The sequence below is a fragment of the Alosa sapidissima genome, chromosome 6, assembly GCF_018492685.1.
Source record: "Alosa sapidissima isolate fAloSap1 chromosome 6, fAloSap1.pri, whole genome shotgun sequence".
In the NCBI taxonomy this organism is placed as follows: domain Eukaryota; kingdom Metazoa; phylum Chordata; class Actinopteri; order Clupeiformes; family Clupeidae; genus Alosa; species Alosa sapidissima.
In genome coordinates, this window is record NC_055962.1 from 9,172,564 (window position 1) to 9,197,945 (window position 25,382).

The window sequence follows — 25,382 nt, forward strand, 5'->3', positions numbered from 1 at the left end:
TCGAAGTTGAAATTATTTTTGCTTATAAAGGTTTTCAAGAAGTACAAAATACCCTAGGCCATCTGAAGACCTGTCTATGGTCTTGTTTTTGTTTGTTTGTTTATTTGTGTTTATTTTGTTTATTCAATCATCTGCTTATTATGACCGTCGCGCTCGCAAAGCGGCCATATAGGTTTAGTTATTTTATTTTCTTCCAGATTTTCCCCCCAGTAATTTTGTGTCAAGGATTCCCAGGACACTGAAAGACCGGGCTGCACGAAACTTGTATGGCATGTAGTCTCACAAGGACGACATGGAACCATTGTTTTTTGGTTTGATCCGTCGCCCACCCACCACACCAGGCCGGAAAGGAGGGTAGGCCAGACACTGTTTTCTGTGAATATCTCGAGAACCGTAGGGCCTAGGATGACCTACTTTTTTTTACATGTTGGTCTCAAGGGGCCATGTCAACCCATTCCATATCCACTCATTTTATGTATAGCGCCACCTAGTTAAAAATGAAAAGGCAAAAACAAGGCATTGTAATCGCAGGTATCGTTGGCTGACAGGTTCAAAACTACACAAAATGAGTTGAATTGAAGTGTAGGATCATTATGACCAGGCTCGAATTGGTAATCTGTACAACCGGGCAAATGCCCGGTGGGCCGGTCCACATGTGGGCCGGTGACCTCTGTTTTTTTTTTTTTTTTAAGTTATTTAGCCTATTTGCGGCCCGTCATGTAGGCCTAGGCCTAGCCTATAAATGCAGTTGCATCCATTTGGTGTGGGGGGTGACAGGTCAATCATTTTGGCCTCTTCATGACAGGTTCAGTGTGTGTTACGATCGCGCCCCCCTGCCCCACCCCTCAAGTGGATTTGTCCAAGCAGCCACTAGTTCGAGTGCATGGTAGCCTAGGGCCCTAGGCTGTATAAGTTCCCTCCGCTGGCTGGTGTTCACATATATTGCAGTTTAACTGTAAACAGCAATCAGAGGTCTAGTTTTATTCCATAAATATATTGTTTTATATTTATTCCATAAATATATTGCACGCGCTACCAAGAGCTTCCATTTACTGCACCATGTAGGCTACTGTAGTGTGGTTCTGTCAACATAAAAAAAACTACGAGTAGCCTACAATTTTCGCACAACTTGGTGGAAAAGTGTAGCACAGGTTAAAGAAAACCCATTCATTTTTGGAGCTGATCCTACTCAAAAGGAACTTCAAAGTATTTCCCATATAGTAGGCCTTTTAGCTCACAATGACAGTGAAAGTGACACTTGGAAAGTGGTCTCACCACCGAGTGTTACATTAGATGCACAATCAATCACGAGTCGATGCAGGTAAAAAGTAGGCTATCAACTGGTAGGTTATAACAAAGGTAGCCTAATTTTGTAAAATGTGATGATGGCACACAAACTAGGGCAAAAACGTTTAGTATAGTCTACACTTGTGGTGATAGCCTACAGTTAATGTGAATCGCGGACTATAACCAAAGTAAAGGAGAAGATTTGCACCAAATAAATAGCCTGGGGAGTTTCATAGATGTGACATAGCGTAGAAGCGACTGTGAGACTGTTATTAGCGTCACAGGTTGGCTTCGATGTGAGTGGTTGAAGTAGCACGTCAATAGATGACAGACAAGTGGCTTATTCAATCATATGCAAGCATTTTTTGATTAGGCCCAGCCTTCTGAAGCAACACTTCAATGGATCGGTTCCAGAGTGGAGCTAGGCGGAGCGAAATTCATCTGGCTAGGGTCAGGTTAGTCTTTAGTAGCCCATCCTTGAATCCTGTCCCTCTCAATTTCAAATCACTTTAAAACGGTGTGATTAGCAACCATAATTTAAAAAAGAAAATCCCGGAGAGACACCCCCGGACCCACCCCAGATAGCAAAATGGCATTGATTCAACGTTGAAAGGATTCGTTGAATCTGCATTGAACTCCGATGTTGTTTCCACGTTGAATGCGCTCGATGAGATTGCCGTTGAAACAACGTCACCATTTCAATCACCCAAAACGTGGATTCAACGTTGATTCAACCAGATGTGATTGCCGTTGAAATTACATTGAAATTTTAATGATAATCAAACGTTGATCCAACACTGATTCAGTCATCATTCAATGGTACTATTATTGAAATTTGGTTGATTCAACATTGAAAACGTCTCCTAAACATTACATGCTTTCTCTAGCATTAGCCCTTCCAGGGTGGCCAGAGGGCCGCCTATTAAGCTGTTTCCATCGACTTGAAACAGGGGGCAGCGCTTCGGACTTGTGACCGGAGGGTTGCCGGTTCGAACCCCGACCAGTAGAAAGCGGCTGAAGTGCCCTTGAGCAAGGCACCCAACTGCTCCGTGAGCGCTGCTATTGTTGCAGGCAGCTCACTGCGCTGGGATTAGTGTGCTTCACCTCGCTGTGTGTGTGTGCTGAGTGTGTTTCACTAATTCACGGATTGGGATAAATGCAGAGACCAAATTTCCCTCAAGGGATCAAAAGAGTATATATACTTATACTTGAATCGCATATGCCTTATGGCCACCTTACACCAAACAACTTTGACAAGATTTGGGAAAGATTCTTGAAAGATTGTAGTCTTTTAACTAATGCCCCTCATTTAAGCTTTACTCAAAAGACTCCAATCTTTCAAGAATCTTTCCCAAATCTTGTCAAAGTTGTTTGGTGTAAGGAGGCCATTAGTCGCATCAAAAGTTAAACCACCTCCCTGGAGCCAATCGCATTTGTAGTCGCATTAATGGACTGATGCGAGTGTTTCCATCAAAGGATTTCTTAATCGCATAACTTAAAAGCGCATTAACAAGCTGGATGGAAACCCACTGTATGACTCAAGAGCCCTGCTGTCTGTTGTTAACCTGCCCATCCTGCATGATGTAACCTGCTGCTATTTCACACGTGTGCGGGAGGGTGTGGTTTTTCAGGGAAGGATGAAAAACATGCTCAAGTCTCACATTGTCCATCCTGTGTGAGTGTGTGAGAGGGGGGTATAAGTAGGGGCAGGGGGGTTATATTATTAGTACACTGTATTCAATGCAATCACGATTAAATTTGTATTCTGTACTTATTAAAAAATATATATGCTTCATTGGACAACACATTCATTACTTTATTAGTGCTCAACATGCACAAAATTAGGCATTTAAATGAAACCTTTTAGCATTTCAGAAAAAACAGCCAAAACAGGCAGCAAACAAGACAACAAATGAATGTGTGTGTGTGTATGAGTGTGAGAGTGAGAAAGAGAGAGTGTGAAAGAGAGAGTGCGAGAGTGTGAGAGAGTGAGTGTGTGAGCGAGTGTGAGTGTGTGTGAGAGTGTGAGTGAGAGAGAGAGAGTGAGTGTGAAAGAGCGAGTGTGTGTGAGTGAGAGAGTGAGTGTGAGAGAGGGTGAGTGAGTGTGAGTGAGAGAGAGAGTGAGTGTGAAAGAGAGTGTGTGTGAGTGAGAGAGAGTGTGAGTGTGAAAGAGAGTGTGTGTGAGTGAGAGAGAGTGTGAGTGTGAGAGAGAGAGTGAGAGAGAGAGTGAGAGAGAGAGTGAGAGAGAGAGTGTGAGTGAGTGTGAGAGTGAGTGAGAGAGAGTGAGTGTGAAAGAGAGAGTGTGTGTGTGAGAGAGAGTGTGAGAGTGAGTGTGAGAGTGAGAGAGTGAGTGAGAGAGTGTGTGAGAGTGAGTGAGAGAGAGAGAGTGAGTGTGAAAGAGAGTGTGTGTGAGTGAGAGAGAGTGTGAGAGTGAGTGTGAGAGTGAGAGAGTGAGTGTGAGTGAGAGAGTGAGTGTGAGTGTGAGTGTGAGAGTGAGAGAGTGAGAGAGTGTGTGTGAGAGAGAGTGTGAGAGTGAGTGTGAGAGAGTGTGAGTGTGTGAGAGAGAGTGTGAGTGAGAGAGAGTGTGAGTGAGAGAGAGTGTGAGTGTGTGAGTGAGTAAGTGAGTGAGAGATGGAGTGTGTGTGTGTGTGTGTGTGTGAATGATTCCAACATCAAGCAAACACCACAAAAACTGATCCATAAAGAAGAAATAAAATCAAAAAATCAATTCTCTGCTCCTCTCTTCACTCCACCCTGACGCTCGTGTGCATAACGCAGCCACTTCTTGGTACCATCACCAAAACTGTATTCAGTTATCCTTTTGTCGTATCGGCGAGCTGCCACTGTATGGAGATAAAACACATTGAAGAGAAAATAAATAAGCTTACACCTTAAAATGATTTTACATTTTCAAATGTGGAATAAATTATGTATGTAATGCTGGTATGAATGTGAATCTTCACAGACATATCGCTAGATGTACCTGCTAAGGCAAAACTATTTGCTGCCACTAGGGTGGGTTTAGATTTCTAGGCTATAGCACAGCAGCCTCAAAAAACAGGGATATAGGATGACTAACTCCTGATTTTTCCTTTAACACTAACAAATCAACAGCAGCTGGCATGCAAGACAAGTTAAAGATTAGGATGCAGACTTACTCATCATGCATTCGCACATCTTTGTGTCTTTGAAGGCTCTTTTGGCTCTCTTGCCCATCCAATTGAACATGCAGGCTAAGTTGTTCGTTAAGGCTGCAGACAGCATTCTCCGTATCATTTCAGAAGAGGAGCCCCCACCCACCAGTGCCAGACGGGAGACCTGAACAGATTTGACAAAAATATAGTTATGTGTGATCAAGTGTACTGTTAAGACAGATTTAACATACAGTTTAATTGATATTTCTGCTCATTTCCTGTTAGCAAGTTGCACTCTTAACAAGGTTTTTAATTGTGTTGTAGCTTGAATGTTAATCCTCTTTTTGTAAGTCTCTTGCCGTCTAGTAATACATAATATATGAAAGTGTCTGCTAAGTTGAGAAAGTTGAATTTGTCTGGTACTAAATAATACCCGTTTACTGCTCCATGACCAATTAAAGCAACACACCACCATTTGTGGAAATATGCTCATTTTCTACCTACCCTCAAGTTAAATAATTGAGTTTTACGTTTCTCATGTTCATCCAGCCGTTCTCTGTGACTGGAGATATCACTTGTAGCTCCAAACTACCAAGGACCATTGAATCGGATTATACCGTTAGCAGAGAGAATGGCTGGATGAACAGGAGAAAGGTAAAACTCAATTGTTTAGGTAGAAAATGAGCATTTTTCAACAAACTGTGGTGTGTTGCTTTAAGGTTGGTATTGGACACCAAATTTAACCGCAACTATGGAAAACACTTTAGATGAGTGAAGAATACTACTGTAACTTATCTCCAGGCCTATCAGTTATACCAATGTAAAATAGTACAGCAGCTCTTGGCCATGTTGGCTTTGTCAAAGTGAAGCTCACCAAATATCTACGAGCATGCTCATCTTCCAGAGACGATTCTGCCTTGTCAAAATCTTCTTCATTTCCAAGCGGGAGCTGGATGATGGGCAGGTCTGCAACCTCAGAATTCTCACGAAGTACCCCCTTTGCCTTTATGTCAGTCATCTCCGCCTTTAGGAACTGAATGTCGCGTCCCACTTCCTTCACCTCAATTAGTAGCTGGCCAAGCATTGTCGTCATTTTATTGACTGCAATGTCTTCAGAGGGAAAAAAAGGTTTTAAAAGCCATTAAAATAGGTTTATGATAATGCTTAAAAATGCTTGACTAATACATGGCACCTTGTGTCTTCAATATAGAGAAATGTATCAAACTGCTATGTGACCGAGCAATCACTGAAGCCCTTCAAAAAACATGACGAACCAATTTACCAGTGTCGGAAACGTCTTAGAAAGGAATGTCAATGTTGTCAGTACTACATAGGATGAGATATTTTAAATCAACCCTGGGGCCATCCTTAAAAATATTCTTGTTTGCAGTAACAGCCAAAAAAATAAAAAAATGGGTCGGTAGGTAGGTTTTTTTTCCCTTTTTTCCAAGATTCAAAGTAAAAAAAAAAGTACAATTTTGGTCATGGTGATTACGTAGGTATGAATTTAAACAATTGTGCATATTGTGACGTAACTGACTGGGTCCTCAACCCGTGCCTTCAGGCGCATCACTGCAAACCTCAATCTGATGCAGGTTATGTAGACCAGCCTTTCTCAAACTTCTTTGACCTGAGGCCCAGTCATGGCAGACTTTGGGGCCATAAGGCTCATCTACACGTACCCAACCCCACTCCCTCCAAATCAAATTGTCATTATCATTATCACAATCATTATTATGCCTAGATTGTTATACATGCACTTTCACTTAAATATTTTGTGACATGCACATCAGAGGACTGCTTTAGTAATGTAAGATATAATTAGTTTCATTACTTTTGCATGGTTGCATGATGCTTGCATAAGAAAAGGAATACTTCTCAAAACAGCAACAATTATATGGGTGCTATTGTTTTGGGATGTTTCCCTCGTGCAAGCATCATACATTGGTATGGAGGGAAAAAAAATACATGTTTTTTAATGAAGTTTAATTTGAATGCCTGAATGTAAGGATTCAGGAAACACAATACCAGCTTTTTTGGCGAGCAGATAGGCGTAAATCACTGATCTATTCATAACTCTCTCGCTACCGAGCTCAGCAGATCAACTGTCCCAGGTATCGAGAGCTCCCTTCGATGTAAAGCTGGGTCATGGCCGGGGCTGGAGCTCGTCTTCGTTAAACACAGTGTCGCACAAAATACATTCACTCACACTCGCCCCATGAACAGAATCAACAGAATAAACATGCTCGTTCGCAAAACTAATAAGACAGAAAATCTATCAATAGTTAGCGCTTTTTTGGAGAAAAGGAACGAGGGAAAAGTCTAAATAATAGCCGAATTGTAGCAATTGACCCCCATTTCGGTAAGAGTTTTACGACGGTAGCGTCAACCAGAGAGGTCCGACTTTATTAACAATAAAGTATGTGATGGGCACCGTCAGTGTCATTTACCAAAGCTCCTTGAATTGCCACAGGTGTTTCAACTAATTAGCAATCGCTATTACGAAGCTAACGATTAGCAGCTAATGCGCCAATCTTCAACCTGCTAATGGTAACCAACCAACACTAGACTAACCATCCACTTATCGATAACAATTTAACCGTGAAGCAATAGCAACCTTTCCAACTTCAAGTCTAAAAACGAATATTAACATAATAGCCATACATCTAACTCTAGCATAATGACGTTAGCACTAACGAACACCAAATTCAGTTCTTTCACCAACGGTAGAACTAGTCTAGAACACGGTAAAACTACATCTTGGAATAACCTATTTAACAACTTTTTCTAGTTTAGTTTCTCAACAGTGGCTGATAAAAAATTATAAATGTCGAACTTACCTTTACAAATGTTAAGCTTCTCACGCTTCTCACACTTCTACGTCGTCTTCTCTTCTCTAACGTTTGCACAGCAGCGAGAGTATCCAGCTCCTCCGGGAGAAAATTCAAATAAAATGCTGCTTGCTGATTGGACGGTTGATTAAAGCGCGTATCCTCGGAAGATTGACATTGAAACGATGTTGATGAAATGCTTAACTTTTAATCATGGAAAACCCAACCTTTAAGCAATGTTGATTCAACGCCAGTTTTTCAACGTTGAAATTATAATTACACTTAAACATTGAATTGATGTTGACTTTTTAAACTCAACCAAACAGCAACCAATCTGACCAAATTTCAACTTTAAATCAATGAAGTTTGCTATCTGGGACGTGTTATTGTGATGAGGCTATAGGTCCAAATCTACTGTGTGTTTGTTATTTATGGGTGGAATCATGGAGGTGGGCCGGTCCAGGAGAAAATGGCCAGGGCCGAATTTAGCTCACAGTCCGACCCTACACGCATGCACGCACACACACATAAAGACACATACGCATGCACACACACACACACACATACACACAGTACACATGCACGCACAGATTCACATGCACATGCACGCGCACACACACACACACACAAACACACCTACATGCACGCACTCACGCACACACAGAAACAAACACACACACACACACACACACACACACACACACACACAAAACACACATACATGCAGGCAAGCAGGCACATGCCCACACACACATACACAGGAGCACACATACACAAAAACAAACACACACTATGCACACACTCCATTAATAACCCATAATCCATTGGGACTGACAATCAGGGCCAGATCTACGTACATTTGCGAACGTAGCATTATCAGTGCCATAGACAAACTGCAGATAGCAAACGCTGTAGTACCCAAGTTTACGTCGTAATTATCAAACTTTCAATTCATAGAGTAATCTGCGCTTTTCTCTGCCCCCTACCGCAATTTACAAAGGTCCACAACTGAACGGCATACAAACGCAGTTGAATGAAGTTAACTGATGAACATTAAAAAGAATCAAACGTTTAGCGATCATGAAATAATACCATACATGAAAGATGTCAACAAGCAGGGAGATAATGAAGATCAGTAGTTCTACTCAAACCACTTGTGCACGCAGGCTATGGAAGATTGGTCAAATCTAGCAAGTAGGAAAGTTTAAGTGAATGACGTGAAAGTGAAAGTAAGACATTCAAAAGGCCAACGAAAGTTAAGGTTGATTTTGATATACCGGTAGTCCAAAAACATAAAGCTGGTGCTCTAAATAGCGATTCTGTTGTCTTTGAAAGGTTCTCTTAATGATGCATTTACTGTAACTGCAATTTGGATTAACACCTGCTTTTACAAGGCGGAAGTATTTAGGCGCAGAACAGACGTGTGCTTTCACAAGTTTAGGGGCAGCCGTGGCCTACTGGTTAGCGTTTTGGACTTGTAACTGGAGGGTTGCCGGTTCGAACCCCGACCAGTAGGCACGGCTAAAGTGCCCTTGAGCAAGGCACCTAACCCCTCACTGCTCCCTGAGCGCCGCTGTGGTTGCAGGCAGCTCACTGCGCCGGGATTAGTGTGTGCTTCACCTCACTATGTGTTCACTGTGTGCTGAGTGTGTTTCACTAATTCACGGATTGGGTTAAATGCAGAGACCAAATTTCCCTCACGGGATCAAAAGAGTATATATACTTATACAAGCAGTTTTTGTACATACCGCGGATCACATAATTAGGCGCTCTTTACGCTTCCCCTCCCATGTCTTTACGCTAAACTCCCATTTTCCCCTTGACCCTCCCATGAATGCATATGCATGACATGGAAAAGCGCAATTTGCTTTTTTGAAGCTCCTGCGACAGGCAGTTTGCACTTTTTTTTACCTCAGTGCAGCCTGTTTGTACATAACTCGCAATAATTTTACACGCATGAAGTGGGTGCAAAAGCGTTAGTAAATCTGGCCCTCAGTGTTAATAATCTAACAGTAGCGTACGCATTTGCTTAATGTTACCCTCTTGCACTAGTAGAAGCTAATAGACAACCTTTAACGTGCTGACGAAAAAAAAAAAACAGGCGTGTTCTACGTTAGATTAGACATCTAAGTTCTCTTGAGTAGTATGGTTGCCTCGATTGACAGTGATAATAACAATCCTAGCAAAGAATGCGCTAGTTATAATTTTGTGGTTCATGACGCCACCAACTGCACGAGCACACACACACACGCAAGTCAAAGCACACATGCAAGCTTTTTCCTATCTTACTCTCTGATTTTTCGTCATGCGCTTTACTTTTATTAAGCTTTGCGCCCTGGGGGTGTGGCAGAAGGTGTTCTCTGGCATACCTGGTACCAATGGATAGCTCTGTGTCTCCTCTTTCATATGATATGTTTGCCATATCTATGAGATCACGGGTTCACGGGTAATTCAAACGAGAGTAATGGATGCGCAGGTAAACACAGAGAAGTATAGACTGTAATTATGATGCAATTTGATTTAATTTCATGATTTTTTTTATTTTCATGCTTAATCGTCGAGACAATTATGCCAAAAGCCCCACTTCTGCTCTGTCACGCAATAAAGGTTTCATCTCCCTGCAAACATTTCCGGAGCAATGTAACTAGGGTTGGGTATCGTTTGGGTTTTATCCGATACCGGTGCTAAATCGATACTTTTAAAACGGTGCCGGTGCCGAAACAGTGCCTGAATCGGTACTTTGTTTTTAAAATGTTTTAAATTAAAATGGTCTAAAGCATGAATTGCTTTTTTTATTGATAAGACAAATTTGAACATGAAATTGAACTGTTATATTCAATTTACTATCAATATCTCATTGCTCCTACGAATAATACATTTAAATGTTAAAACAGCTTGCCATGCATCACACAATGGAAAACGCATGGGACTTATGAGTTGTAGCGCTGTCCTGTTGCATGCAGAGGGAATTTGAAAGACAACCAATTATCCCGCCCCTCGGACTGAGCACTGCCAACAGTGAGTGCCCAGACCCTACATTTTAATGTGGGTCTGGCTCGTCAGGCTATATAATTATTATATATGAATAAATTATTCAATTTTTCGTAGTTATTGCTTTATTTTTGAATTTTGACATTTTGCTAGGTATAGTAATCTTTTTTTATTAATTCAAATATTCGAAAGGGTAGTTGGGTCGCTCGCTACCTTCAGCTGGATGGGTGATGTCCTTTTTTGGCTTTGGATTGTTTGGCCTCCAAAAGGGAAAGACCTAGGTGCTTTTTAAGGTGACAAGGAGGTGGCAGAGCATGTCCCTACACACCTCCCAGCAATTTGGTATGTGATAGGCATTCACATACAGTGCATACGGAAAGTATTTACAGGGCTTCACTTTTTCCACATTTTGTTATGTTTCAGACTCATCTTAAAATGGATTCAATTAATTTTTTTCTGATCAGTCTACACACAATACTCCAACACCCCACACCAAAAACAGGTGTTTGAGGTGTTTTGTATATTTAGAAAAATTGAAAGACTGAAATATTCCATTTAGATAAGTATTCAGACCCTTTGTTATGATGCTTGTAATTGAGCTCTGGTGCATCCTACTTCTATCAATGGTCCTTGTGATGCTTCTACAACTTGATTGGCCCAAACAACTTTACGTTCCAATTTTTAACCTTTAACAATTTTATATTATATAATGTCTTACTGGTGATAAATATGGTACCGTATTGACTGTATACTGATGTAGATTCAGACTTTCCATAGAGAAAACATGTCAGGGCAGGCCTCAGGCACAGTGCACTAGTTGAAGTATGTTGCTCTTCTGGGAAACCACCTAATCAGCTGGGTTGGAGAAGGTGTTTCTACTCTGTATGTAAAGAAAAAACAATAAAAAAGCCATTGGTTTTATATCCACATGGTGAGTACTGGCTGAGGAAGCTAGTCAAGAATGAGCTGCTGGATTCTAGAGGATGTAATCATCCAGGTGGGGATTTGAAGCACACACACACACACACACACACACACAGACACACACTGGTTCCCTGAAATGGCACAAGGTGTAAACCATGATGAGGCTCATCTTGCGGTGAGGAGAGAGAAAGTGTGATTGTGGTGATTTTGGGTCATTTCCATAATGAAGTGAAGGAAAAGCTCCATGCAATCCTAAATCTGTCCTGTAATAGAATTGTGCAGTGGGGAATGGACACACGGTGATACATTCAGCTCTGCTTGTTGACAATTCCTGCAATGGGTGAAAGCTTTGATCACATGTGCATGTCAGTCTGGCCAAAAGAACAGCATCCGGTTGCACCAACGTAAGGTTGATCGTGCTGTAAGTTTAGGTGTAAGGTGTGCCTTAAACCTTACGTTGAAACTAACTAGTTTTAAATTAGCGCAGCATTCTTTTTCTGTTGCACCGTTGCTACTTAAGGTACACTGTGTGCTAACGGCGAGAGAGCTGGTGGAAGTTAGCAGAGGTAGAAGCAACGGCTGCAGCAGCATCTTCTCTGTAGCGCACTCTATAGCATCATCAGCCTGCTGATTCGTATTCGTAGTGAAGACAAAACCTTTCAACTAACATAGACTTCTGAGTCTGGGGCCACTTGACCCAACAGGGGGCGTTATTTCCAAAGCAAGTCGAACTCGACCAAATGGAGAGCAATGGAGAGAGTAACAGAGAACACAAACATCAAAAATCAATAATTGCCTGCAATAAAGTGCACTTAACCGATTAAGTAAGGTTATACTGAGACTGTTTACAAAACGATCGTGTAATGCTATGAATGCACCTACCATTCATACGGAATAGCATGATATTGAGTGGCTCATAGGCTACATACACTGCACTAAATTAACTGACACTTCTGAAATCAATGAAACGTTTAAGAGAACTAAAGACAATCCAGAAAACATATATTTTTAAAACATCTTAGCGTACTTCTGCCTTCTAGGCGGCCAAATTATGACATGAATTGACGTGTTGCCTAGGCTTTAGTGCTGTTCAAGTTCCACATGCACCATCGGGAGAAAGTTAACGTACTTAACGTAAACTTAACGTAGCTATGTCGACACTGTGCGTAGTCATCCATACAAATTAGAGGTGGAAGTCACGCACGGCTTGACGTAGTGAGATACCGGCTGCGGAGCCGTTCCGTCTTCGACTCCACCGCACGCACCGCTCTACGTGCCTGATGCAAGTCGCAAGCGACGCTGATGCATACAGAGACACAAACAGAGTGAGAGGGAGGGGAGTGCTTCGTCCTGGCAGCCAGGAAAGACAGACCTTGCCCCTCTCCCACCCCCGTCTCTGTAGAAGCCTGTTTAAAATCATCATTAAATCAGGTGCATGCGCATTCCTCCGGCTCTGCCGTGCTCGTCATCCTCCGCGCTGGCAGAAATAATTTGCGCGCGGTCTCGAGATGCGGTGCCAATGTAACTGTGGCTACACCAGTGTCTGAATCTGCCTCGCGCAACTTCAAGACTTGCTTCGTTAACCGGGTGGTTAGACAAACACGCGAAATACTGAGGGGCGGAGTGTGACGCTTCATGCATGACAGTTCATGGATTCTTCAGATACACCGGGATTAAGCCATGACAGCTGTTAGAGGCAACGGGAGGCCATGTCCGTGGAGATCACAATCAAGACGAAATCAAGTCCATACGACTGACACACGGGGGTGCCTTCGGGGTCACCGTCACCGCGCCTGAGCCGAGCGCGTCTGCTCATCTGGCGGCTACATTCGCGGACACAGTGAGGACCAGACTACACACAGAGTAGTATGTTTCGGGCATCACATCTTTCTGTTTGCTTCAGTGAACATGTCGGTGTGCCCTCATAGGGTTACTTATTAATACGACTTCACTTTATTTATTTTATCCAAGCGACGAGGTTGAAAGAGCATCGTTTGACAATTACGCACACCTTTCTCTACAAGAGACGAATAAATCAACGCCGGTCGGCGTGATCTATGCCCGCCGGTTATCTTTTCCTCCGAACCCCTCCGGTTTCCAGTCGGACTTCTGGCGTTTGAGCTGGATATGTTGACATTAACGTAAGCATGGATGGGATGATCAGTCTGTTGGGGCTCCTAGCTCTCTGTCTGGAAGGCATCTACTGCCAAGGAGTGTACGGTAAGTCGCAGAATACTCAAACATCCGTAACCAACTCAATATTGACCTTGCAAAAAGACGAGATCATTTGTATGCAGTGTTGCAAGCGCGGCTGACCCGAGGAAACAAGCTGCATTAAAATGTTACAAGCGTCGTTAACTCGAGGCGTCTCACATAATGGAAACAACCCTTGACTATGTAGCCTTCGGAGGCTTTTGGATGGCTCAAACGAGAGGTAGTTCTGCAGTTGTGAATATTGATTATTGTCTTGTATGGAATTGAATGTATATTTAAATGGACTCGCATGATTTCCAAGTCATCTGCAAATGTCAAAAATCCAGTCATATATCGCCTGCCAGGAGAAATGGCAGACAAAGCATTTGATTCGAGTCGAAATGAACAAATGCCCCTGACAGGGGAGCTCACATATTCAATGTTGTGAATGACGGGGTTCGGTTCGTCGAGAGCCTCCCTCGGTGGTTCGAGTGCAGTTTGGTCCCTCCCTGCTTCGCTCTCCTCTCACCCGCTCCGCGCTCACCACGTGGTATGCAACTTCTCTCTCGCTCTCTCTCTCTCTTGTCAATATAAACCTTTGCATGGTGGCTTCGGCTGTTTTTGCGCTTCACTACCCATTGCACACTGATGCATAGATGTGGAAGGATGTCTTGCGTGAGTGCTCCGCCGCAAGACTCTCCTGAACGACGCACACTCAGGGCACAGACGACCATGAACGACACAATTACACGTTTACACATGCATGTGAAGAAGGAGCTACTCATCTCTCTGCATGTTGCACATCAGTAGCACATCAGTAGCTGTGTCTTGTAGGCTGTGAATATATATACATATAACATAACATATCATTTTATCTTATCTTATTGTTTTGATGTCAGTAAGCCAACAGGCTTTCACTGGCTTTATTTGATGCCTTAAAATGTGCGAGTGGTTCGGATGGACTGGGGAATGTCCACTGTGTGCTGATGGTCTGTGGGAAGAGCAGGTTATAGGGGCTGTTTGTTCTGGCTGATTTGAAGAGAGGTCCGGGCTTGGGGGCAGTGGTCCGTTCATGGTCATGATGTCCCTCTGATCACACAACATGGGGTCAGCAGAGTTATTAGCTAGGGGTCATCCGTCACACTAACCACTCACTCGGGAACACACACATACACACACACGCAACCACACACACACACACACACACACACACACACTTGTCTGCACATAAAGACACACAGATACACATGCTAAGACACACATTTATCCTGCTCTCTCTGTCTCTCTCTCTCTCTCTCTCTCTCTCTCTCACACACACACACACACACACACACACACACACGTATTGTGCCATTCATAGACCTTCGATCACAGATCCGATGCATTTCACACACCTTCTGAAGTCCAGTTGCCCTCAGACGGAGCAGAAAGCTTGTTCCCGGGAGGGAGGGAGACCAAAGGGTTCAAAGAGACGGCCTCATATAAATTCAGAGTGGCAGCCTGGTGGGGTTGGTTCTGCTCCCTGCCTGGCTTCGGAGCAGCAGTGAATTAGCTCACACCGGTTCCCTGTGTTTTTCTTCTGCGAGTCTGTTTGCTAAACATCACTCTCTCACAGCTCAAAGGTCAGAGCTTTGATTGGAGCTCCACAACACAAACACTCAGGGATTACCGAGCTGTGTGTGTTTGTGTGTGTTGGCTGCGCTGACATGCTTTGAATAAAAGAAATGCAGAGATCTGAAGATCTAAGAAAGAAGTCTTGTTCCTGGTGTGGCTGCAGGCATGTAGATGTTCTCCTGAGTATTATTCTCCTCCAACATGATTGTTATAGGTCAATTTATATGTATGAATGATCAGATGAAAACGCATGCCTGTTTTCATGTTTGAAATATGCATGTCTTTGCACAACAGCCCAAACGTCTGTTGAGCATAGTGCATGTGATAATGGGATTTACATTCATTCATGTGTCTCTTTTGAGGTGGAGGGTCTAGCAGCAGCATCTGTCTAATAATCCTGAGACTGATTCAACACTTTTCAAACGAAAGCATCTGTATGGCAAACAGCAGGCAGCCGCAGGTTTCCTGCAACCAGAGCTGGAGGAGAAGGTGAGGACTGGGGGCAGAGCTAAGGATGAAGGATGGAGGATGTACTGTAGAGCTGAAAACGGAGAGGTGGAGAGATGAAGAGATGGATAGATGGAGATGGAGAGGTGGAGATGGAAAGATGGAGAGATAGAGAGGTGGAGAGATGAAAAGCTAGAGATGGACAGTTAGTCAGAGATGGAGGGATGAAGAGATAGAAAGATTAAGATGGAGAGAATGAGATGTACTGTAGAGTCTCAGATATGGAGATGTACATGGATAGATGAGATATGAATGGGTGGAGATAGAGAGATGAATAGGTGGGGATGGAGAGATGAAGATAGAGAGGTGGAGATGGAGAGATGAATAGGTGGAGATGGAGAGATGAAGATAGAGAGGTGGAGATGGAGAGATGAATAGGTGGAGATAGAGAGATGAAGATAGAGAGGTGGAGGTGGAGAGATGAATAGGTGGAGATGGAGAGATAAAGATAGAGGTGGAGATAAAAGCTCGACTTTGGACACTGGAGATGGAGATAGAGAGATGAATAGGTGGAGATGGAGAGGTGGAGATGAAGAAATGGAGATGGAGAGATGAACATAGAGAGGTGGAGATGAAGAAATGGAGATGGAGATGGAGAGATGAGGATATAGAGAGATGAACATAGAGAGGTGGAGATGAAGCTTGATATGGAACGCTGGAGATGGAGAGATGAACATAGAGGTGGAGATGAAGAAATGGAGATGGAGAGATGAACATAGAGAGGTGGAGATGAAGCTTGATATGGAAAGCTGGAGATGGAGAGATGAACATAGAGAGGTGGAGATGAAGTTTGATATGGAAAGCTGGAGATGGAGAGATGAATATAGAGAGGTGGAGATGAAGCTTGATATGGAAAGCTGGAGATGGAGAGATGAACATAGAGAGGTGGAGATGAAGAAATGGAGATGGAGAGATGAACATAGAGAGGTGGAGATGAAGAAATGGAGATGGAGAGATGAACATAGAGAGGTGGAGATGAAGCTTGATATGGAAAGCTGGAGATGGAGAGATGAACATAGAGGTGGAGATGAAGAAATGGAGATGGAGAGATGAACATAGAGAGGTGGAGATGAAGAAATGGAGATGGAGAGATGAACATAGAGAGGTGGAGATGAAGCTTGATATGGAAAGCTGGAGATGGAGATGTGCAGATGCACACAGAGACCGTCTGGAAGAGCACCACTGAAGGGACTGAACATTTAAAGCATTGCTCTCTGTTTCCCTGTTGTCACATTAGACTCTGTCCATGCCTGCAGGCTGATTGTGTGTGTGGTAGGGTGCTTCTTCTAAGGACGCTTGACAGTTTTAGAGGTTTGTGTGTGGGTGTGTTTATTTTGAGGAAGCTTGACAGCTGAAGAGGTTTGCTGAATGATGGTTTAAGCCTGTGTGTAAGTCTGTGTGCGTTCAAGCAAGCGCACATCTGGAGGATGGCTGGAATCCCTGGATGTGTTAGCACAGTGTGGTGTTGTGCTGGGAGAGAAGCAGGCTCTTTGATGAATGAGCAACGAGCTCTTGGTGTCAGAAAGCAGATGCTCTGCTCCAGTTCCATGCATTAAAAAAGAGGTAAACATCTATATATCCTCTTCTCAAAACAAGCTCATTTTATGCAACTTTATATAAATATTTTAATATCTAGATGAAGCTCTTGCAATTTGTTTGTGCATAAACCAATGACTACTGTATAGTTAATGATTTGTAGTATTTCTATATATGACATCATCGAGACTAAAGCTCCTAAGTCTAGCTCTTCCATTCACAACCAGCCATATGATTCATAATGTATAGAGGCTATAAATTAATAAGGCCTATTTAAACACAGTGCTGGTCCCTAACCGTCCCATCAGATCACATTCAGTGTGCAGGAAAAGTACAATCTGACCTTGTCAGCGCTTATAGGAAGGGCCATTACGTTTCTGTGGCTGACTAACCTGGAGGGGTGACCGCAGGGCTCCCTCTCAGTGGACATTGCTGAAGCTGTCTAGTGATATTGCAGCAGCCACATAGACATGTTCCCAGTAGAGATGGCCATTGCTGATAGTCTTGAATGGCCCATGCCAGAGAGAGAGAGAGAGAGATGTCGTGTAAGTCACTGTAGCACTCATGCTGTACTCTCTGTGTGCCCCGGGCGTCCGAACATGCTAATACCTTGCCATTGAGACACAAGCCCATGAGAGATAAACAACTCAAAGATAGTTATCTTTACAGTTTCTCTGTTCTCACAACGAAACACTGTCAACAACCACATGTATATTTGGATTTACAGTAATAATTCTTGGTTCATTTTTCCTGATATTGAGTCTAACTTTTGACTTATTAACAATTGTCCTTACCTTTCTTGTATAGTGTAAAAGAAAACCACATTACCAAACTACATTGCTGAGAGGTGGAAGAAACCATGTATTTCTAAATACCAAATCACCAATACTGACAGTCTACCAATAATACATTTCCTTCTCCATGTCTTTGTGTCACTGGAGTTTTTTTTAATGATAATACGGTTAGAGAAACAAACAGCCCAGACTACTTGCCAGAATCTCAGAGGTGATTTGTACTCATGTTTATATTTGCACTCAAACACCTGTCCCTTTCATACATTCAGCTGGGTCTTGATGGAGCCATGCTGGATCAGTTTAGAGGAACTCAATGGAAGTCTCAGTAAGTGGACGTGTCCGTCCACTCCACGTTCGTTCAGTCTGCGTCCATCCACTCCGTGTCTCACTCTCCGTGAGCAAGATGAGGAGTGATGTTTTGGAGAGTGCCTGCAGGCGGTAATCAAATGGATTAGGAGTGTCACGTAGATATGGGGCTCTTCCCATTTGCTTTGGTGAGCTGCCGTCATCTTGGTGACACTTGTAAGGCTTGAGCACGCGTAATTACGGTTTCATCAGCTTTTTCTTGGCATCCAGACAAGGAAGCGAGAGACAGAGAGAGCTAGAGAGAGGGAGAGAGAGAGAAAGCGAATGATGAAAAACTCTCACGCTAATATGACAGGATAAGTTTCTGAGTGCTCCAAACCAATTATGACAGCGGCATACTGTCTGGCAGGATACACACACACACACACACACACAGACACACACACACACACACACACACACACACACACACACACACACACACACACACACACAGTAGCTTAAATGAAAGCAAACCAATATAGATGGGCCTTCATCATGCTCACTTTGCTGAGCTGCCATGGCAGTCGTCCCAAAGGTAGCAGGAAGCTCTCTGGTTTCGTGCTCGGCCTTCTTGTAAGTCGTCAGTACTCACGTCTTTGGTCGTGACACATCCTGCTTCGATGGTGTCCTACGCACCGCGGCGGATGTCATGGCAACCCCTGAGCAACCTCTCTCACTCTTCCTGGTGTGGTGGTCGTGAAGTCGCGGCTACACAACCAAATGCTAATGCGTTGGGCCTGCGGAGCGGACACTGAGGCAGCCTTTGTTGGCTCCTCAGAGCAGGCTCGGGAGCCCTCTGTAACTGTCCTGCTTTCCAGCTCGCCAGAGCAACCCCAACACTAATACCCCCTAGTGCCACCCACCCCCATCACCCTCTCAGGGTCAGTAAAACCTCCGTGATGAGGGCAAGATTGACACTGAACTCTTCCCAGTGTGATGAGAAAGCAAATACCCCCCCACACACCCCCACAACGCCCTCCTTCACACCTACCACACAACCCTCGCCCCAGGGTCAGTGAGAACACACTGCTAAAGCCCGGGGCTGTGTGCTCATGGTGATGGACAAACACTGGCACTGGCATACTGTATCTGTGTGTGTAACTTGTGAGATAACCTTGTTTACAGGATGTATGCTTATGTATTTAATTTCTTATCAAACGATTAGATATTTTACTTTCTGTACCATGCTTTCATTTCTTGCTTATATAACCTTATACTTATACTAAAAAATAAAACAATACGAATATTCCAGTAATATAACATTGTTACATATTTGAAGTGAGAATCAGTGACCAACTCCTGTGTAATACTGTATCTAACTAGCAGCTGGACTGTAATAGGCTTGTCCTTGGGCACAACAGGTTCTATTTCGATCTTATCTAACGGATGGGAGGTTTGCACACACACGGACACCACATGGCCTAATTAGAGGTCGAGCCGTTGCCAACATGTTGAAGCCATACAAATGACATTTAATAGAGCTGAAGTACTAGCCATGTGTTTGTTTGTTTGTTTGTTTATTTTATTCTTATTTATTTATTTAATTTTTGCTAAAGCAGGCGGTCACACTGTCACTCGTGCCCACATGTCATCAGCTCCATTCGTTGCTGAGACCCATGTCTGTTGTCATGGCGACGCTGTCCACAGCATCCGCAGCCCGCCTCCGCCTGCTGTCCTTTGACTTCCTTGTTGCGACCTCTTGGAGCGCTGGCCAATCAGCTGTGGAGTGAAATGCAAAGTGAAGGCAGGCTGAGAGCTCTCAGCATGCCACTGCCGCTGTGTGTGTATGTGTGTGTGTGTGTGGGGGGGGGGGTGTTGAAATTAGCATTGTTTCATCTCCACGGTAACCATACAACATCTCCTTGGCGGAGGGGTGAGCTCTGGCTAAAGAGCGCTGACACGCCGGGGGCTGCAGCTGAAGTGGGCTGTCACGGCAACGCTGCCTCATTCACACGGCAGGCTTCAAAAGTCAAACAGTAAACAGCCCACGCAGCAGGGGACCTGGGGGAGGTGGGGGACTCTCCACTCTCTTTCTCTCTGTCTTCATCATCCTTTTCCTCACATCTTCTGCCCCCACTTATACCCATCACCTCCCGCTCTCTCTCTCTCTCCCTCTCTCACTATCTCTCTCTTTCCCTTTCTCCTCCTCTCTCTCTCTCTCTCTCTCTCTCTCATCTCCCGCTCCTGTATGTAGGGCACTCAACATGATGAGACGCAAATTAGCAGTTGTGTTCTCGCATCTGTGTGTGTGTGTGTCATTTTTTTTTTCTATCCTTCCGGAAGAATCTCAGATCAAATGGTCACACTGTAAGCAGATTGATCATGGCGGTGTGCACAGAGGCTACGGTGGAGCGACGTGTGCTGCTGGGATTTATGTAGGCTACCCTCCCGCACCACTCCACTCCACACCGCCCGCCAAAAGACCTTTCAAAATCCTCTCCTCCGCAACAGGGCAGTGCGCCGGCGCTACGCGATGGGACTCAAATTACCGCGGAAAAGGACAATCAAGACACGCACACCACAGCTCAGGCTCCCGTGTGATAGGATGTTTGTCCCTTTTGACCAGATTGATCTGCAGACCTTATCCGTATGCAGTGTTTATACTCTACAGCATACAATGTACACTGGCATACACCCACACCACCTCCGTAACTACATGTGGTTGTCCTATTGAAGGGAATGATCTTTGTACGTTCTCTGAATTCAATGATCATACTTTCAATAAGTGCAGGCTCGTGTGGCCTTGTACACTATTACTTGCCTTTTGAGAATAAAACAAGTAAGTGGTACATTTCTCGATTTACTTCACCAGGTTATTTTCGTTTACTCTGAAAGGATGAGGGAACATCTAGTTCTTCTCCTGTTGTCTGCCATTATCTTCCCCTGACAGAATTACTGCATGTTCTCTGGACTAACTGACAAGAGCCATGCTTGTACCAGGGTGTAGGACTGGTGTTACACTGAAAAGCACATCAGCAATGCTAGATGACACCATGTGAATTGATACTTGAACCAAACACCAATACAACACCATTGAGTGAGCTCACCAATCCCCACCCCAAACTCCCATTCTATTTCCGCAAAATCCCTTCCCCTCTGATTGGGCTGTTGGCAGGAAGAGTTTTGCTATGTGTGGAGTACAGGCTTGCTCCAGTGGTGGGACTGTGTGTATGAAGATCAGTTTTTTTTTTAACTGAATGGAGACCTAGTGGATCATGAGGAGATATTTGCTGAATGTTACAAAAAGTGTTACGGGTTAGAGATTGCTTAGAATCGCTGATGCTACCTTCAATAGTTGCAATGAATGAGACTACTCTCTCTCTCTCTCTCTCTTTCTCTCTCTCTCTCTCTGTATGTGTGTGTGTGTGTGTGTTCATGCCCACATGTGTGTATGTATTTATGTAAAAGAAAGGATGTAGTTATCATGCAGAGAGGTGATGTGTGTTATTGTGTGTATATATGTGTCGCTAAAAGATGTGTGTTATTGTGTGTGTGTGTGTGTGTGTCTGTCTGTCTGTATATGTGTGTCGCTAAAAGAATGAAGGTGCCAGTGCTGACGTGTCTGTCAGCAGTGTCCTCTGACCAGGATTCACTGTGAGAGTGTTTGTATAAAGGTCTTGGAACAGATCCTTACACACACACACACACTTTTGAACAGTCCTCTTCTTCCACACTCTTCCTCCTTGCTCTCTGCCCCCTGTCTTGGTGATGGTGACTGTGAGTGTGTGTGTGTGTGTGATAGAGAGAGAGGGGGTGTTGAGGTGGGGGTGGGGGGTGTGGGTGTAGAGTTGGCAGCTCTGTCAGCGTTTCAGAGCTCTCATTACACCACCCTGTTTTCTCACCCAAGGACCAAACGCCCCTCTGTTTCTCTCTCTCACTGTGTTTGTCTCTCAGTGAGGCCTCACTGCTCATGTGTCTGTCTCTCAGTGAGTACACAGACTTCACTGAGCTGTCTGTCTGCTGAACAGAACTCTGACCATATGGTAGAGTTATTTGTCTCACAGAGAACAGACCTAATATGTGTAAAATAAAAAGATGTATCTGTCAGTTTCTCGCTTGAGTTGTCTGTCCCAGGGGCGTAGATTTGCGTGGGGACCGAAGGACGTGTCCACACCAATGTCAAATTACGACTGAAATGTCCCCACCAATATTCAGGTTGAAATGGGGAAAAAAGCGCTCACATGCGCTACACAAAGAGTTAAATCATTTCTCACTTCAGTGCTGCGGATCATCTCGTACAGATCTTGTATTATTCTCTGCGCCCATCTCCACATCCATTCGTCTCGGTGGAATATCGTAGGCCTACACACTCTTCACGCAACACATGACAAACCATATATCAACCATATATCATATAAACAGCAGACCTTACCGAACACAAAGGTGTAATGCATTCCCGTGTATCGTTAGCTGTTCCAGAGTAATCCGGCTTTGAAATAAATTATAGCAAAATTCAACATGGTCTTTCGGCTGCATTTCTTAAAACTGAGCTACATCGCCTAGATATCTAATATTAGAAGAATATACAGGCAGCTCACGGTTAAGAGTTTGTCAATGTAGCCTTAATGATGATTTCTTTTCACAAAATGCTAAGCATGCATGTATTTAAGTGTCTTAAAACGGAGCTGTGCTTAAATGGGCATGATTTCATAACAGACCAAATAGAAAATAAATGTTAAATATAGCCTACATATCTGTAGCCTACATATTAAAATCAGATTAGGTAGGCTACACAGTGTAGTTAGATCAAGTTGGACAGTAGCACATTTTAATCATGGATAGTAGTTGGACAGTAGCACATTTCATAATTTTCTATAGTGAATAGTGAAACTTTTTTTTTTTTGGGGGGGGGGGGTGTTAGTGGGTAGTGTCCCCACCAAAGCTCAGACCAAACCTACGCCCTTGGTCTGTCCCTCACTACAGTCACATGCAGCTGTCTCACTTCTCCACATGTCTGTCTGTCTTTCACAGAGACCATTGATAGCTGCCTCAATCCAGGCCCTAATTAGAATTATGGGCAAAGTGTTATGTCTATCTAAAGCTAATTTGATAATTAGGCAAATTCAATTAGCTATTAGCTAATTATAACACCATGTCCTTAACTGCAAACATTGATGCTCAGTGCTCCCTAATGCCACACAATAGCTATAGTTTATGAATAATTGTTTTTAAAATTAGTAAAAAAAGTTTGTTACATCCCCTAATAGCATATGGTGTGTGTGTGTGTGTGTGTGTGTGTGTGTGTGTGTGTGTGTTTCTTGTTTGCTTTTACCTTTCTTAGAGAAACTATGGCTGCGTTTAGAATGTCTTTTTTTCTTGGGAAGGTTCCTATCGAAAAGAAATCTCCCTAAGCATAGGGTACACTAAAGCATCCTTTGAATGGAAAGGTGATAGTGACGCCCCACAATTCGCTTTGCCAAGTAACAACAACCAATCAACTTGACATAAGTCAATAACACCCGCCCTCCCATACGTTTAAGTACAATCGGATTCTCTTAACACCACAGCTGTATTTTCTTAGGACCTATGATGTTTCACATTGAGGTCAAGGGAAAGTTGGAAAACAGAGGCATTAGGACAGAAAATCAGAACACAGCCTATAACTCAGTAGATGAGACAGTGGCCCTTTATATATATATGTGTGATGTGGCCCCTGTCCAGTGCACATGTCAGATGGTGTCAGAGATGGATGTTGTTGTTGTTGTGTGATGGGCTTTGCCTTTATCTCCATACAGATAACTTCCTGTCCCAGTGATTCTGTATCCTGCCTCTTGAATTAGTCTGTGTTCTTGCATTGTTCCAGTGCATTATGTCTGCATTCACTGATGAACTCCTCTTCTGCATTCTCTCCTCATGTTTCCCTGCTGTCCATGAATGATTAAAGTCTGTTTCTGGTGAGGTCAGTCACACTTATGAATCAGTAATTTCTCCAACTGCAAATGGACTTAAACATAATTATGAAAAGCACTGAAAGTTTTGTTGGAAAAATGTTGCTTTAAACTCATATCATGTGGTGTCTCTGGATTAAACAATTTAAAATTAATTACCCATAATAATTGCACATCCTTTATTAATGGGCCATTATTTTTAAGTAATGGAAGCATTAAATCATGGTTGTTTGTCTACCAACATGGCTGCATATTGATCAATGGCAGTTCTGATTGTTTGAAATAATGAATATGAAAAAGACTTCAGTACTGGAACCCTGATGAGAACCTTGTTTGTTCCAGCTGGCCTGTGCCAAGCACTATTCCCCCTAAAAACAGAGGCTCTGCAATCACTGCACATTACAGGCGCACCGAGCAGAAACAAGCTATGGAAAAGATGCTCCCTCTCCTCTTTACAGCAGTAATGGCTCTATTTTGTGATATAGGCCTATTTTGTGGTGGGGGGTGGCGGTGGTTCTGTTGAAAGCATGGGTGTGCTACAAAGCCTGTTTGTTCAGAGGGGCTTTGCAGTCGAAGGTCATTATTTCCTTGTTTTCTGAAGCTTTGGCAGAGACTCCGAAGTCCATTTCTATTTGATATTTCAGCCGCTCTGTGTGTGTTATGTCTGTGTGTGTTTCTCACTCTTTCTGTGTGTGTGTGTGTGTGTGTGTGTGTGTGTGTGTGTGTGTGTGTGTATTGGTGCCAAGGTAATTTGATGGGTGGCATCTACCCAAAATCTCCCTCCAGCCCCTCTGGGCGAGCATGGCTTTGAATTCCTCTTGACGTGTGTGAAGACAGCAAACCCAAAGCTGCGCTTCATCTTTTAACTCCCCCTCATCAAACAGCCGCGGCTTCAACAAACAGTCCTGTTTCTTTCTTTTTCTTGTTCCCTTTTTTCCTCTCTCCTTCTCCCTCTCCCTCTCTCTCTCTCTCCTTCTCCCTCTCCCTCTCTCTCTCTCTCTCCTTCTCCCTCTCCCTCTCTCTCTCTCTCCTCCCTCTCCCTCTCTCTCCCTCTCCCTCTCTCTGCCTGTGGCCACTCTGAGTTTCTCAGCAGTAAGATTGACAGTGGACAACAGATAGTGAAGCAATGCACACACACACACACACACACACACACACACACACACACACACACACACACACACACACACACACATACACACACACACACACACACACACACACACACACACACACACACCCCAGCACTGATAAGCAGACAGGGGGAAGCAGTGTCCAGCCTTCCAACGAGCTGACTGTTACAAACAAAACTGCCAGCACTGTCTCATCCTCACC

At 43.7% G+C, this 25,382-nt stretch overlaps 1 protein-coding gene and 1 long non-coding RNA gene across 6 annotated transcripts in view; one reads left to right on the plus strand and one right to left on the minus strand.

Annotated features, from left to right (window-relative positions):
* Nucleotides 1-297: 297 nt before the first annotated feature.
* Nucleotides 298-17,735, minus strand: LOC121711118. Its single transcript, XR_006032259.1, has 3 exons — nt 17,725-17,735; nt 7,204-7,208; nt 298-413 (listed from the first exon to the last, which is right to left on the minus strand). It is a non-coding gene; the product is annotated as an uncharacterized LOC121711118 (long non-coding RNA).
* Nucleotides 12,456-25,382, plus strand: part of LOC121711086 (MAM domain-containing glycosylphosphatidylinositol anchor protein 2-like) — a 203,381-nt gene continuing 190,454 nt past the window's right edge. For all 5 annotated transcript variants that reach the window (XM_042094389.1, XM_042094392.1, XM_042094390.1 and 2 more), the window contains exon 1: nt 12,456-13,387. In XM_042094389.1, the coding sequence (XP_041950323.1) occupies nt 13,315-13,387 (73 nt within the window). In that variant the 5' untranslated portion in view covers nt 12,456-13,314. The remainder of the gene's footprint in view (nt 13,388-25,382) is intronic.